The 17338-nt window shown below is 42.1% G+C and overlaps 1 protein-coding gene across 1 annotated transcript; it reads right to left on the bottom strand.

Annotated features, from left to right (window-relative positions):
- Positions 1–2624: 2624 nt before the first annotated feature.
- On the bottom strand, positions 2625–13283 carry igf2b (insulin-like growth factor 2b). The gene is made up of 4 exons (XM_072518924.1): positions 13150–13283; positions 10804–10957; positions 8080–8249; positions 2625–4592 (listed from the first exon to the last, which is right to left on the bottom strand). The coding sequence occupies exons 1-4, from the start codon at positions 13216–13218 to the stop codon at positions 4350–4352; spliced, it is 636 nt and encodes a 211-aa protein (XP_072375025.1). The 5' UTR covers positions 13219–13283; the 3' UTR covers positions 2625–4349.
- Between the last annotated feature and the right edge of the window lie 4055 nt (positions 13284–17338).

A 17338-nucleotide genomic window follows, 5' to 3' on the forward strand; every position in this document is an offset into this window, starting at 1 on the left:
GCGCCACCGCGCATGCGCGGTACGGTCTTGCGTGGCGCGGGCCTGCGCATCGCTTTCCTCCATGTCATCGTCCCCTCGTTTGGCGTGTACAAGCGCGGGAGGCCTCGGAAAGCATGCAAAATGGCCGCCCTCCTCCAGACTGCGACCTGGGAGGTGTTCGATCATTTGGACCCGTTCCCCCTCATGGGGCCCTTGCTGCGCCGTTTCAGCTGCCTGTATGTAGGAGTACCGGCTGGTGGCATTCTCATGCAGGACACAGGTCTCGATGGTAGTCGCTAGGGTTAGTTGCTTAACTTTAAGGAGCTGCTGATGCAGGGTGTCCGTCATGACCCTAAAAACAATCTGGTCGTGTATCATGGAGTCGGAGATGGGCCCGTAGCTGCAGGATTGCGCGAGGATGCGGAGGTGTGTTAAATATGATTGGAAAGGCTCGTCCTTACCCTGCAAGCGCTGCTGGAACAGGTACCTTTCGAAGCTTTTGTTGACTTCAACACTGAAGTGTGTATCGAATTTGAGGAGCACCGTCTTCTCCTTTGTCGTGTCCTCGTCGTCCGCGAATGTCAGGGAGTTAAAGATGTGGATGGCATGTTGCCCAGCCGTGGAGAGAAGAAGGGCTATCTTCCTGGTGTCCGATGCTTTCTCCCTGTCCGTGGCCTCGAGGAAGAGCTGGAAGCGCTGTTTAAATATCTTCCAATTTACCCCGAGATTGCCAGCGATGCGGAGCGGCGGCGGCGGGTTGATGTTCTCCATGCTGTAGGATGCCGGAATGCTGAGAAGTTGCAGGTAGGCCTCACAAGTGCTAGATTGCGGGCACTCCTTGTACCATGTCGTGTTGGGTGTTCTGATTCACAAACAAGCCATCAATGCTGGCAGTGGAGTTAAGCTATTTTATTAACTGTTCAACTATGCTAACATACTGTAAACGTGGGTATAAGCAATACCAGCTTAACTGTGGACCCTTTCCTATCACTAGCTATGGTGAGGCACTCAGCACATGGTGAATGTCTGTGATGCAGGCTGTGAGCTCTGTGCTCTGAGCTGGCTGCTGCTAGAATGAGCGGGAACTCTCCTGTCCCGTCTTTATAGTGCTTGCTCTCACTGGTGATTGGCTGCGGTGTTACGTATGCTGGTTGGTCCTACTGCATGTCCATCAGTGTGTGTATGTGATTGCACCATAATGTACTGATGTATATTATGACAATGTGTAGCTATCAGGATGCAAAATCACCATTAACATATTTCTATGTTGGAATCATCAAAATGATTGTTTACTTTTCTCAATGCAGTGGAAAATCTCAGATTTGAAAAGTGCCCTCAGCAATTGCAGCTTACTTCCCCAAAACAGCTCTTGATATCATTCCACCAAATACTTCACGCTAGGGCAGCACAGTGGTGCAGGGGGTTAGCTCTGCTACCTCATGGTGCTGAAGTCCCAGGTTCAATCCTGGCTCTGGGAGTTTGCACATTCTCTGTGTGTTTGTGTGGGTTTTGCCCCCACAACCCCAAGATGTGCAGGCTAGGTGGATTGGCCAGGCTAAATTGCCCCTTAATTGGAAAAAATGAATTAGGTACTCCAAATTTATTTTAAAAATACTTCACACTGATATTTGTTTTCAATAAGCTGAACTAAGTTTCTGATTTAAGTCATTCAAACCATGGCATAGCTTTCAGGAAATAATTTAGTTTTGTGCTTTCATTGTAATCAGCCAACACACTCTCAAGTATGGTAGCACAGTGGGTAGCACTGTTGCTTCACAGCTCCAGGGTCCCAGATTTGATTCCCGACTTGGGTCACTGCCTGTGTGGAGTCTGCATGCTCTCCCATTGTATGTGTGGGTTTCCTCTGAGTGCTCCGGTTTCCTCCCACAAGTCTGGAAAGACGTGCTGTTAGGTGAATTGGATATTCTGAATTCTCCCCGTGAACCCGAACAGGCGGCAGAATGTGGCGACTAGGGGTTTTTCACAGATTCTTCATTGCAGTGTTCATGTAAGCCTACTTGTGACAATAAAAAGATTATTATTATTAAGTTGTTTGTTACGACTGTTGTCTTAAAACAGGAAAGTTGCCATGGTCCCTGAGGATCATAGGCTACTCTCCCCTTTGAGAGCTGACTGGTGATTTAACCCGAGGGTCACCACACCTCAGGCAAGCAGCAAGGTTGAGAATGTGGGTCCTTCAAGGATAACCTCAGCCTGTACAGGAATTGAACCTCTGCTGCTGATGTTGCTCCGCATCACAAACCAGCTGCCCAGCCAACTGAGATAACCAACCCCCAACTATGGGCTGCTTCACTGATTTGCGATTTCTTGCCAATCTCCCTCTGCACTGTCTGAAGTGCAACATGATGCTGTTGTTTTGTTCTCGCAATCTAATTATGATTTACTAATTGACTGGTTATGGGCAGAGCGATTTAATCATTATAAAATGGAGGATCCTTTGACTTGTACATTATTACGGGAAGCATGTTCTATCACAATCTTATTTTGTTTTTTACAACAGAACTATTGGAGGCACTCTCCACATCAATTCCTAAAATCAGACCTTTTGCAGTCCCTTGAGGTCTAAGAAATTGTTTGCACCACTGTTTAGACTTGAGGTTATGGTAAGTGAGAACACAAAAATGTATTGTAATAAATTGCTTTTATTGATATTAAAAACAAAAGTACAATGATCGTGAATCTCATCTTTCTCTAGAGTCTAATGTTGGTTGAGTGCACATGTTAAATATATGACATTATATTAGTTAACAGGAGAGTACACCTTAACTGTATCTGCTAAAACATTTTTTAAAAAAGTAAAAAGCTTTATTTAACTAATGCGATTGTGGGTGTTTCCCTTCATACTGGCTGATGCAAACATTTGACAAAAGAGTACTACGTAAGTGATGTCATTTGGAGCTCATTTTCTTTTAATAAAAAAAACTGAAGCTTTCCATTTTTGACGAAGCAATGGTGAATATAATGTGATGTCACTCAAACACTCAAATCAGAAGTGAATCACAAAACCGATAGGAAACATAAAATGTTAACAAAACGTGGATCAAAAAATGAGAGATGAGCTGTAACCAAGTAATTGCACTTGATTATACCATGGCCGACAGCAGTGAGCATGGGTACACAGTTTCCAAAAAAAGGCCTGAGGTTCTCTGGCTGAATCAAGGTACCTCACAGAGGCTTCCAATACCAAATAACACTCATATTGAGAGAGAGGAGAGAGAGAAAAAAAACGTTTTCTTTTCATTTTTTGGTACAAAGCATCTACGAAAGCTTTACTAGTACAAAATTAGACAAAATAGTATCTGTCTTTGCAGTTGCTCATCAGTGCTAAGTACATTATTTGGACCAATTTTCATATATATTTTACATAAAATAAATAATGCCTTTACGCAGTGCCATTACTTTTAATAGCTTGGCGGCTCAACACTGCAAGATATAGCTCAGACTAATTCCAAAAAGGATCTGACCCTGGACAGTAAGTATATGAGTTCAAGTATGTTTTCAAAGCAAAGCAAGTAACTACTATGAATAAGAAATAAAGTTAGTTGAAAAACATAGGAAAAAAAATCATTACAACACTGCTGTTTCCCTTTGATTTTGTCTCTTTTTTTGTGCCTTTTGTCTTCTCCTTGCCTATCTTGCACCGCCAAAACCAAGCTAATTTGTTTTTAAAAAGCCACGTTTCCTAAAACGGAAAAGTTCATTTCAAGTTCTGTTTGATGTTCGTGCATTTATCAAATCCCAATTCTTCGAGTCAGCTCTTTTGCTTCTTTTAAAGCAAGTTAGCACCGTAATACAAGTGTGTTTGTGGCCACACTTATCGTTCATCAGAAATAGTGCCGTTGAAAGAAAAATAATAATTAAAAAATCTTGACGCAATCTGTGGCAATGCGAGACTGCACACACCACTGTCTTTAGTCCCTCACAGGTTCACCTAATCTCATCTTGTTTAAAAAAAAGGTGCAGGATCTGGATGACACTAGGTATTCCACAAAGTGTTGATATCCCTTCTTGTACAGGTGCGGGACAAGCGAGGACACATCTGGAATGCATCACATGACATTTGTATGTGAAATAAATTGTAGTCTGCGGCATGACCACTTTGGCCCAAACACCTCAGACACCACGACTTCTTTTGCCCACCAGGTATCACTTGTACCAGGCCGATTTGAGTATCATTGCACTTCTTTGTTGGCTGATGGAAGGGTAAGGAAATGGGAGCGGGTGGGAATGCAGGGAAGAGGTCGGGTAGGGGGAGGTGGAGAAAATTTCAGTTGGAATGCCACAGAAATGACGTCGTGTACAAAGCTATAATCCCCGTCTTTTATCTCAGGAAATGTGCAAAATGTTCTTCACCATTCTTGACTGAAGTATTTCTTTGATGACGCTCGGACCTGGAGGGGTGGCTTGACAGGGAGAGTCAGAAGTGGCTTGTGCGTTTTGACATACTGTAAGGTCTGGACTTCCTCAGCTTGCCTCCTGAGCCTTTGGGCCGTGAAACTTGAGGGAATGCCTCTTCGCAGGCGTTGGGCAGACCTCTTTTGCCAGAAGTCATATTTTGAATACTTGGCAACCATAGGCTTCCGAAAGCTTTCCTGTAATTGAAAACAAACAGCATTAACAACATTGCCATGCGCATTTTGCAACAGCATCAAAAGGTTATTTGATGGTCAGAAAGCTCAGATAACTGATAACTACCATGTTCCCATTGTTGGCTAATGTAGTACTGCTGGTCCCTGAACAAACAGAAAATAAGAACCACAGCATAAACTGCACTTTAACTGGTAAAGATGGTATTATATGGGAATGGAGGGGTTTTATTTTTCCTTTCTGAACATTCTGGTATTTTTAAAACGTCCAGAGATATACCTTTGAAAGAACCAAAAAGAACTAATTATGAGAGGTTAACAGTTGCATTGGGGGGCTTGGTCAACATTCAGATGATGGTCCAATTGATCCAATTCTTTTTCTGACCTCATATCAAGTAAGGTTGCAAGCTCATAAGAGCCTTAGGACTTTTGTCCTTCAGAAGCCGCCAGATAAAAAAATAGAAAGCCTGTGGGATATTCTTCTTTTCATTCACTCATGATGGTCTTGAGTCTTGTTTGTCAATAATGTAAAAGTTAGCGAAACAAGCAGAATGGTTGGAGATAGTGAGAAAGCAAGAAGGTGAGGTTGAAATTATTACTATCACCGCATCCTCCACCAAAAACATCCTGCGGGTCACCACTGATCAGAAACTTCTGTACCAGCCCCATAAATACTGTGGTTAATCTCTAGCAAGCCTGAAGCTAGGTGTTCTGTGGCAAGTAGATCCACCTCCTGACTCCCCAAAAAGCCTTTCCACCATCCACAAGATACAAGTCAGAAGTGTGATGGAACACTCTCCACATGCCTGGATAAGCAGCTCCAACAACACTCAAGAAGCCTGAAACCATTCAAAACAATGCAACCTACTTGAATGAATACCCCCATCTAAGACCTTTAACTTCCACTCCCTCCACCACCAGTGCACAGTGGCAGCAGTGTTTACCGTCTACAAGAAACACTGTGGCAATTTGTCAGTTTCTTTGACAGCACCTCACAAGCAACAATTACATCGGGTACCCCACCAGGTACCCCTCCAGGTTACACACCATACAGTCTTGGAACTATATTATTCTTCCTTCACTGTTATTGGATCAGTTTTCTGGAATTCCCTACCTTTTGTTTTAAATTTAGAGTACCAATTATTTTTTTTCCAATTAAGGGGCAATTTAGCATGGCCAATCCACCTACTCTGCGCATCTTTGGGTTGTGGGGGCAAAACCCATGCAGACACAGGGGGAATGTCCAAACTCCACACGGACAGTGACCCAGGGCCGGAATTTGAACCCGGGTCCTCAGCGCCTTAGGCAGCAGTGCTAACCACTGTGCCACGTGCCGCCCTTGGAATTCCCTACCTAACAGCACTATGAGAGCATCTTCCCCACAGTGACTGCAATGGTTTAAGGCCCCCTTCATAAGGACATTTAGGCACGAGCAATAATTACTGGCCCTGCCTATGATGCCCCCGCACCATGAATGAACATTGGAGGACCTCTTGTGAGAATACAGAGACCAGAGGCCTCTGGTCTCTGTATTCTCAAAGAGGTCCAACAACATGTACATGAAAAAATGAGTAGATGAAAGTAAGAGTGGGCTTGCTGGGTCAAATAACCTGTCTTGTTGGTATTGAATCAACAGCCATGAACTTGCTCTGAGCGAGATCAAAAAGACAGCCATGCCACTGATAATAACTTCCATATAGAATTGTTACAGTGTACAAAGAGACCATTCGGCTCATCGAGTCTGCACCGACCCTCCGAAAAAGCACTCTACCTAGGCCTACTCCCTGGCCATATCCTTGAAACCCCAGTTAACTTGCACATCTTTGGACACTAAGGAGCAATTTAGCATAGCCAATCCATCTAACCTGCACATCGTTGGACTGTGAGAGGAAACTGGAGCACCCAGGGGAAACCCATGCAGACACCACTGGTGGAGAAGATGCAAACTCCATTCAGACAGTCACCCAAGGCCAGAGTTGAACCCGGGTCCTTGGCGCTGTGAGGCCGCAGTTTTAACCACTCTGCCACTGTGTTCTGGGGAGCAGGTAGCAGAATGTGATAGTGTTCTGGGGAACATCAGTATAAAGATTCTTTATTTTAAATAACACAATCTCTGCCTTGGGTCCTCTTAATGGTGACAAAATATAGAAGGCAAGGCTTAAATTAATAGCACGGATGTTGAAAATAAAATGGTAATACTTTCAAGGGGAAACCAAGTTACTTAATCTATCTTATACTACAAAATTCTTCCAAGAAATGCATAGTTCACAACTGGATTTAGTGGAATGAATTTTGGTGAAAATGTTATGTACACAATGAAAGAAAGTGAGTTCTTAACTATTTAGAAAGGTTGATTTACGTGTTCAATGTTATGATGGGTGTTGATGGAATAAATAAAGAGAAACTGCTTCTAGTTGCAAAAGTATTGGTAATCAGAGAACATAGATTTAAGATAACTGATGACTTTTTTGTTAAACATAGTGTATTGTTAAATCTGGAATGCATTTCTTGAAAAGGTGGTGGAATCAGATCCAATAATAATTTTCAAAAGTGAATAGGAGGTAAACTTAAAAAGTAAAGATTTACAGGGCTATGGAAAAGAGCAGAGGACTAACAGCACTTCCAAAGAACCGGCACTCAGTGTCTCCTTCTGCACTTTATGAGTCTATGAAGGATATCATGAACCCATATAGCATTAGTAGCACTATATAAAGATACTAAGAGTAAAAAGTAAAGATCATTAAGCTCAGCTCAACTTTTGTTGTGAGCCACAGTCACACAAATTTCAGATTTTGTGAAAGAAAAGTAGTTCAGGAGGCACAGGGAGTGTCATAGTGGTTAGCACTGCTGCCTCACGGTGCCGAGGACCTGGGTTCGATCCCGGTCCCGGATCATTGTCCATGTGGAGTTTGCACATTCACCCGTTTCTGCGTGGGTCTCACCCCCACAACCCAAAAGATGTGCAGGGAAGGTGGATTGGCCACGCTAAATTGCCCCTTAATTGGAAAAATTAAAAAAGAAAAGTAGTTAATTGTGATTAATAAACATTATTTATTTTTTTAGGTAATGTTTCACTGATGGTTTATTTCAGGTTATAATAGGCAATAAGGGGGAATTATGGTATGCTGTACAATTGTCAAAGTAATAGAGGGGGAAGAAAATTAACTCAAGTAGAATATACCCCCTCAAATTTGCGCAGACATATAGGAGTCTGTAATGAACTGTGCTGGCTGTCACTAATAGCAAGTACCCGAGTAGGTGAAACCAGAATCTTTTTTAAATGTTAATAAATCTTTATGTTTAGGGATGAGGTGGAGAATGACGGGAACCATTTTTACTTTCTATTTGAGAGCATAGAGCAAGAGTATGCAACCAGTTTACTAACTAACCTGCCATAAAACCTTCATGGAGGTAAAAAATTGTAGAGAGGAAATGCCCTTCATTAAAAAAAAATCACATTACTGATGAAAGCAGCAAAGAAACAACTGCATACCTTATTTGCTGATGGTAAAAGGTTAAAGGGTGTTCCGGAGAGATCACGCTCTTTCTTGACAGGTTTTGCACAGTAGAGTTCGAGAAGGCCCAAATCACAACTGCGAAAGCAACATTCTTCTACTATTCCTCTGTTCTGTCTCCGGCTATTGGATCGTCCAGTTGCTCTACCTGAAAGAGGAGAGTACATTTTTATTCGTTTTCACGCTTCAGCATCGAGAATTCCAGGAAGCTTCCGGTTCACATTGACGCTAAAGAACGAGAACAAATTTATGGAACTTGCCAAAAAGAGGCCACTTGACCTTGCAAACACAGCAGAAAAGGCATGCAATGAAACAGAGAAGTCCAATGAACTATATGGCATTAACTGTAGGATCAGAGTAAAAGATAACTTTGGTTTAGGTAATGGGCAATCACCTTTAATGTTAGCTCGCTATGAACCCCGCGCTCATGTTAACCTTTGCAGTGGCTTAGGGACTGCAGACAGTGATTATCCTTTTGGGAATCTCACTGATGACTGCATTCCTCTTCCTCAGATTGGTGCAGATAGCATCACTTTCTGCTGTAGGTGCTTGCAGAAAAACACTTAAGCTTCATTGTTATGAAAGAGCCACATTTCCATGCAAAGGCTTTATCTTTCTCTTAAAAAGAAAGCCCCTCTTCAGATTGTTATTTTCATCTTAACTGTATGTTCCTTCACTTGTGAAGATCTCCAGATGATCAGCAAGATAAACAAGAATAAAGGCATGTTGACACAAGACATAACTACGCTATCATCGGTAACCAAAGTCCTGCAAATTGGGGAATTTGTTAAAATCTGGCTGGATCACTTTTGTCTTAAAATGAGGCCAATTGGCCAATTTGTTTGTACAGGCAAGTGCTGAAGACCAAATACAATGATTGGGGACTCTGGACTAAAACTGTCACATGCAAAAGCAAAATAAATTATTTATTCCTCTACTCTCCCCTGACCCTGCAACCCATTCCTTTCTTCTGCAGAGTATAGTTCCAAAAGCCTCGATCATTAAAAATGTCTTTAAATGAAAGATGGAATGCTGCAGCAGAATTACTTTAATCAGAAGAATGTGGAAATAAACAAGCACTCCATTGTGACTATCAGCAGAATGGTTTAGCTTTGTGTCCTTGTCAGAGAGAGAGAGAGAGAGAGAGAGAGAGAGAGAGAGAGAGAACACGTGAGAAAATGTGCTTATTCAGCACAACTACAGGCTTGGAAATTTGTTCCAAGACCCGAGTTTATGACACTACCCACCTGCCTGCTAATTGTCCCTTTTCTCTCTTAAAATATGGTCTGTAGTCAACAAAAAGAAACATTTTAATATATGTGTTGTGCACAAAGCCTGCCAGATGTTTGTAGGAAATATCATACTTTGTTTAAAATTTCTCGATTCCAGCCTTGGGTGGCTGTCTATGTGGAGTTTGCATGTTCTCCCCTTGTTTGCGTGGGTTTCCTCTGGGTGCTCTGGTTTGCTCCCACAGTCCAAAGATGAGCAGGTTAGGTGGATGGCCATGCTAAATTGCCCCCCAGTGCCCAAAGATGTACAGGTTAGGTGGATTGGCCATGCCCAATGCGCGGGGCTACGGCGATTGGGTGGAAGAGTGGGTCAAGATAGAGTGCTCTTTTGGAATGTTGGTGCAGATGGACTGAATGGCCTCCTTCTACACTATAGGGATTCTATGGATAAAGAAAGATAATTCATAAAAGGTCTGCTGTTCAAGTGAAGTACAGCAATAATTATTTTTTAATACAGCAGCCTAGCTGACTGGGAATAATATTTTTGGTGGTATGTAGGAGTTTTTACATTTGTTTACAGGTTTGCTTAAAGGCACATTAACTTTCACTGACATAGCACCTCTGAAGGATTGTATTCTGAAAATTAGAAATCACAGTTTCTCTACATCTAGTGAGCGCCACAGCCTCTTCTCATATCCGTAACTTAAAGAAAGAAATGATTTATCTTTCAATAGGAATTTATAAAACCATTTGAAAATCCTTACTTTACAGCAGAAGCTGTTTAAAGGAAATGGAAATGACACCCATGGTTCTGTAAACCCTTTCAATCAACAGGATTGCATAGAATCCAGGCTGGGGTTCATGTTTGGGAACAAGAACTAGGCCATTCAGCCCCCTCAAAACTTTCTGCCATTACTTTAGGTCATGGGTGTTCAGTATCTCAACTCCCATTAACCTGCCTTTTATCTGAAACCTTACCTCACAAAAATCTATCAATACAGTTTTGAAATTTCCAATGGACAATTGGAGCTCAAAGGAATCTTTAAAGGCTCCAACATGATCCTGAACTTCGCACCAATTCACATACTCATTCAGTTGGTTTTGCAGAACCGTAAACATTCATGCATGTGACAAAAATTCACTAAAGAGTGCATTGTATTTAAGGAAGTCATTATCAAATGACAGTCGCATGGTCAAGGGGCAGAATAGCTTCAGGTGTAAGTTTAGGAGAAACTTAAAATAAAAATTGGATATGTCTAGTCTTGAAGTGGACTCTCAAGATTAGAAAATCTCATAATACTTTGGAATAGTAATTGGAGCCATGGGCACTGGAATAGAGAATGAAATTAGTGGGCTCCTCCCCTAACATGTAAAAAGTAATCAAAAAACAGGCAATTAGACTTAGCAAGTCTTCACATACAAAGACATTTTTTTAATTCCCTGATTTTTCAGGACAAAGGTGAGTTAACTTACTGAAGTAAAATCCTCTTTCACCGCAGACAAACTGTAGAGTGTCCACCAGCTCACCACCACATAGAGTTTCAGCTGCAGTCACTCCATCTATAAAGTACATTGTGAAAGCGATGGAAATGAATAGCAGTTGCCTGCAAGGGGACATTTTTTTGTCCTGGGAAGGAAAAAGAAAAGTTAATCAGAAAAGTTGCTGATTCACAATAGGCTTGAGGTCCTGTATCATAGGTTCCCCAAACCACCTTTATCACATGTTACATTATTTTGACAAGACTACACTATGCCTCTTGTCAAATCTTATTAATAGCATTCAGGATGGCAAATGCTTTGTGCTAAAAAGTGCAAATCCCCATTTGCTCCAACGAAAAATATCAAAGCACAACTTGATTTGTAAAATGGTCATGATCAGTGTTGGTCCAAACAGTGTCAAAAAGTAATGTCCTTACACTGACTCAGAGTTCAGATATTATCCTTGTAACATGAGCAGAATGGGAAATATGCAGTCCAGTATCGAGCCCAGCCAACATTAGTGTGTTGTCTACAAGCTTTGGATAACATCAATTAAGTCTGCTACACCATGAGAGAATGAAAACTGATTGCAATAGATATTTTCCAGTTCGGAAACGCATGTTCAGAACAGGTTAACTCTTGAAATGGTGTCGTTTTTTTAAGCTCCCATCAGCTGCTGTAAGGTCTCCAGTGCATGGGCTACCACTGACAGTCTAAGTCAATTCTGTTGATCAGCAAATAAGCTGATTTTGAAGCACGGTTACAAAGCACAAAAATGCAATCTGGGGCACTGTCCACGGTACCCAGCCCATTGTGTTGAATAATGCAGCCACCTTACACTGGAGATATTCTACAGTACAAAACTCCATAGCAATAATTGTTTTGTTTTGTGTATGTGTGCTGGAGGGTGTGTGTGTGTGTGTGGGGGGGGGGGGGGGGGGGGGTGCAGTTTAGAAGTTTGTATTAATAATTGGATGAGCAACAAGCTACAGATTCTGGGTTGTAAATTGCTTAAATTCAAAATAAATCTGGGAGATTCAATTTCCATGGCCTATTCTTGAATTTTTTTTTCCCCCAAAAGAAGTTTGCCTGGAGTAACATAAATTGCTGAAATAGAAAACTTTTTTTTTCTGAACTTAGGCAGAATATTACAAATACGTGTTAAGCTAATGCATTGAGAGTAACAAGTAGATACAGAAAGAGAAAAGAGAAAAACTCTCTGTTCCTTGGTTGGAATCCAGCTGAAGGATAGGCTCCAGCAAATACTGTCTTTATATACGCGTCATTTGCGTATACTATTTTATGCTTAAAATCCTTAGAAAAATATACGTCAGTGTCCTTAAAGCTTTTCACTCATTAATTCAAAACTGGTTGAGAACATAAATAAGCCCCTCACTAATTGTATTTGTTGTTTCAGATTTTTCTTTCTAAATTTTGCATAAAATCCCATTAACAATGTCTCAACAGCTCCACGCATCAAACAGAAACACACGCCTGAGTAGTGTGTGTGTGTCATTCACAGAACTGTAAGGTTGTTTCTTCCTTAATCCATAGACCGATTTTCTTGGCAAAAAAAATAGGGTTCCATAAAAACACATGTTGTTTTCATTATTTTGAAAGTTTTTAAAAAACGTCTCAAGGCTAAACTAGACCGTTGTTTTATTTTAACTGGATGTGATTATGATGATGCATCAGAAATCTGCTTCCTCGGGTTTAAATAATATTACAGTAAAGTCAAACCAGGCAGTCTAGCGGCACACAAGCAGAATACTAACGCTACCCAGTGGAACACGCTGGGAAATTCATCCTAGCCCAGGCTCCAAACAGCAAACATGGTGCAAAACAAGAAATAAGGGCATCAAATTACTTCTCCGTTCTCAGTCCCGGGATTAGCATTATTCTCAATGCACTTCACGCACACAAAACCTTGGTATTTTTTTTTGTAAATGAAGGACTGAAACACTTTTGAAAGCTGCTGCTAACGTGTGTGTGTAGGGAAGGGGGGGAACAATAGTCGAAGGAGCCAGCTGAATGTTGTATGCATAACTTTTTCGCCCAGCCGTTTTTTCTGTGCAAAAAGTGTAAAAAAATATACTTCTGTGAATGAAACGAGAAGTGCAAAACAAGTTATTTAAATAATATAGAAGCGTACGGTTGTACACTTATTTACTTGGCAATGCCTACCACCCTCAAAAAAATAACTTGCCCAACAATGAAAGTGGTTCTGGAATAGTTGCAACTGAACACATCAGAATTTTTTTTGCTTTCTAAAAAAAAAGGTGCGATTGCCTTTTCCCCCTGCAAGATTTTAAAATCGACCTTTGCCTCATTCCGTGTTACCTTAACGGAGTTGTCGCTGCAGTCTGAGTCTGCACAGGTCGGGCAGAGAGCTGGGCATTTGGGTTCCATTGTACGGCGATGTTGAAGCGGAGGGGCGCGTTTCCCAGCTGAAGTTCCTTTAAACGCTGCTCCAGAGTTCAGGAGACAGGCAGAAGAGAGCTCCCGCGCTACTTATATAGCCGTGGCGTGAGCCGCCAGCACGCACGCTGCGAGAGGCCACCGCCGCTATAGCAGCACTTGGCAAAACCTGGCCGACTTTCGTCTGCACAGCCAGTCCAGAGCTTGGCTTCTTCCAAGACCCTGCAACAAATGGCCTTTTGAGAAAAAATAAATATCGATGCAGTTTATTTCTTTGAAGGGCTTTACCTCGGTTGCCGTGATATGTTAGTTGTGTTTTGTTTGGGGGGGGAGGTTTTTCCCTTGTGCATTTTCAGAGCTTTACGTGGGTTAGAGCTGCCATGCTGGTCATTAGGAGTGAATCCTTTGGGATGAAAATTAATACTTAGGCGCTGAAAAGCATACAAAATCCATCACTTTTGTTTAACAGTTGACACTTCTCATCGTGTTGACAGTGTTTATAACAAGGTTCCTAAACTCTTGCTAATTATGAAGGGGAAGGGATAGAATGGAATGGGAGCAGGGGTGGGATTAGAATCATAGAACAGAATCATAGAATCACTACAATGCAGAAGGAGGCCATTCAGCCCATCGGGTCTGCACCGACCCTTTGAAAGAGCACCCTACCTGGGCCCATGTCCCCACCCTATTCCCGTAACCCAATAACCTTTTTGAACACTAAGGGGCAATTAATCATACCAATCCATCTAACCTGCACATCTTTGGACTGTGGGAGGAAACTCGAAGCACCCGGAGGAAACCCATGCAGACACAAAGAGAATGTACAAACTATACACAGACTGTCACCCAAGGTTAGAATTGAACCCGGACCCCTGGCGCTGTGAGGCAGCAGTGCTAACCACTGTACTGTGCATCAATGGGGGCATCAATAATATTTATCGGCATGAGTTCTGGATTCTCTGCTATTGTTGAAATCTTTTGATAATTAATGATTATTCACCATGAAATAAGTAAACAGACATTTTTCAGGGAAAGTATTGATTTAAAAGAAAACTAAACTGAATTTAAAACCTTGAAATTGACTCCTCAAGGATGGTAAGGGTAAGGCCAGAATGGTGGCGGTTAAAGATTTAAATATGGGAAATCTATCCACAATCAACTGCACATGCCCCAGCACCTTTTATAATATAATAATCTTTGTTGTTACAAGTAGGCTTACATTAACATTGCAATGAAGTTATTCTGAAAAGCCCCTACTCGCCACATTCCGGCGCCTGTTCGTGTACACAGAGGGAGAATTCAGAATGCCCAAATTACCTAACAGCACATCTTCCGGGACTTGTGGGAGGAAACCGCAGCACCCGAAGGAAACCCACGCAAACACAGGGAGAACGTACAGACTCCGCATGGACAATGACCCAAGCTGGGAGTCGAACCTGGGACCCTGGAGCTGTGAAGCATCAGTGCTACCTTTTTTAAATGACAGTAGATGTTGAGGTTTCCCAAGTGGAGAAATGGGACACTTAATTCACATATCAAAGCAGTCTCCCACAATGCATTTGGGAACTCGATTAAAATTCACTGCTGTTGTATGGGTTTCCCAGAGGTTTGAGATCACAGCTGCAAAAGGAGGGCAGGAGCTACCACTGACTCATAGTCAGAAAAATTTTCAGCATTCACCTGTGGCTCGAGAGGAGCAGGAATGCTCCCCCACCCCCAGTCCCTGCGACACCATCCCGAAAGAAAGATTTGGCCTCTCCCCTACTGATCACGGTTACACTCTTCCCCATGTTCCGATCATCCTCAGTCCTCCCCCTCCCGTTTTGCCCATCCCACCTCATCCTTTCTGATCATGCCTCTCTTTCTCTTCCTCCATCCGATCGCGCCCCTCTCTCTCTCCATTCTTTTTGACTGTGTCTCTCTCTACCACTTTCTGACCACGCCTCTCCCTTCTCCTCCAGTCATGCGCTCTTTCCCTTTCCGATCGCATCTCTCTCTCCTTCTTCCAATCAGCAACACCTGCTCTTGGCAAGTATGGCTCCTCTTCTGCCACCTTTCAACCACAGTTCTCTATCTGCCCTTCCAATCCAAAGACCTGCCTCTTATATTGCGGCCTCTTTCCTTCCCCTGCTCCTGATCATTCCTCTCTCCCCTGATTAACAACAGCTACCCTTGTTAATTATCGCCCCTCTCACCCTATCTGTTCAACAACCTCCCCACTGATTGCCAGGGATGGGGCGGGGGACTATTGCTCACTATGGCGGCCATGACTTCCTGATGTAATTTCATCTTACAGGCCGCCAGCGAGGCTGTCGTTTAGCTGGCTGTCAGATGGGGAAAAAGAAAAGGAAAATGCTAAGGAGGTCCTGACAAGGATTGAGCAGGATATCTGCATCACTGCCTTGTCATGTTTTACAATCATTTTCGGTTTCACCTGCACCACCTCCAGTATACATTGGAGCCATAGAGTCTAGTTTGCATTTTAGTAATTTTTACCCATTCAAAAACTATAATGTTGGAGTTAAATCTATAAGGATGTCAATCCTAAACTATGGCCTATGCGCTATCTCTCTCTCTCTCTGTCTGTCTCTCTCTCTGTCTCACTCACTCACCCTCCAACTCTCAAACTCTTCAAATACCTTTCCCACAGGTTTTCTTGCTGATTGGATAGTATAGGTGTTTTCTGGAGGTAATAAGCTTTCAACAAGATGATTAATGCTTTTATTGAAGGTTATTTATAAGCGAGCAGCAGTTGAACTTCAGTTTTTACTATTTAACTGTGATATTGAGGCTCTGGAGATTCTACAATTGTTCTCAGTATCCCAGGACCCAGAGAAGGAGAGGATATCAGATAGAATTCCCTATTCCTGATTGCTATCCAGTGACTCCTGCTGGAAATTTGCATGTATGGCTCCCAGTCAACAAACATCTCAATTTTAAAATTGTTATACTGGTGTTCACATCACTCCATGGCCTCATCCCTCTCTACCTCTGACACTTCTTTCAGCCCTGGAACTCCCTGTAAACTCTGTGTTCCCACATCTCTGGTATTTGTGCATCTCCCGCTTTCATCATCAATCGCTGTGCCTCCAGCTATTTAAAAATATATTCTAAACTTTCCTCACCAATCCTGTTAATATCTCTCCCCCTCTGTCCTCCTTTACAGCACTGCTTAGCACTTATCTCCAACCAGGTGTTTGGTCACCTGTTCTGTTGTCTGCTTCCTTGAGTTGGTGTCAAAGTTTCTCCAACAAAGCTCCAGTGAAGCAACTTGGGACATTCTATGACATTAAGTAGGTTATATAACTGCAAGTTGTCATTATTGTTGCTGCACGTGCACCAGACAAGAACAGGATTGGGCCTAGGTGTGACTTGAGCTACTGGCTGTTGAGAGTTATACATTGAGAATGACGAGGCACCAGTGGTATCTGGCATATGAGGAAATGTACCATGGCTTCTTCAGAAAACAAGACCTAGCATGATTAACTGTGATGGAAGTAACTCTCTTTCAACATAATTGTTGATTTTGAGTTACACTGCACCTACATTGTTAATATCTAACTCAATATATTTGAAATACCTGCAAGTTTGATTCCAAATTTTAAATTCTACTGTAATCTTGTTAATAATACATTTTCAAATTTCATAGTACCACCCATAAGAAATCATCAACATGCATCATGACGATGCCAGAACGTTTTCCTTTATGATGCCGCTAAAACATTGTGGGGTCTACTTTCAGTTGAAGCGAACCTATTTTGAGCAAAATAGATCTCACAAAAAATATGCTATACCATTTAAGTATCAATCAGTCATAAATGCATTTGTTTACTTTCCATAGTTTTCCTTCAGCATGTGTTGCCTCTTTGGGCAGTTTCAGAAATGCTTCAATCTAAAAGTATCCCCCTGTAGAATTGTGGGATTTACATCCGGAGACTTACACTCTGATGAATATGTGGCCAAAAGAGCTAAGAAGATTCTTGAGATGAGTTTTCCATCTGTGAGAGAGTCCCCTCAGTCATCCTTCAAAGCCCCTGGTACTAACCTGACTTTAGTCTTTAAGTCTAATCGGCAAGGACATTTTCATTACAAATCCATGTATATGACAAAG

Source organism: Scyliorhinus torazame, chromosome 10, assembly GCF_047496885.1.
Source record: "Scyliorhinus torazame isolate Kashiwa2021f chromosome 10, sScyTor2.1, whole genome shotgun sequence".
In the NCBI taxonomy this organism is placed as follows: Eukaryota; Metazoa; Chordata; class Chondrichthyes; order Carcharhiniformes; family Scyliorhinidae; genus Scyliorhinus; species Scyliorhinus torazame.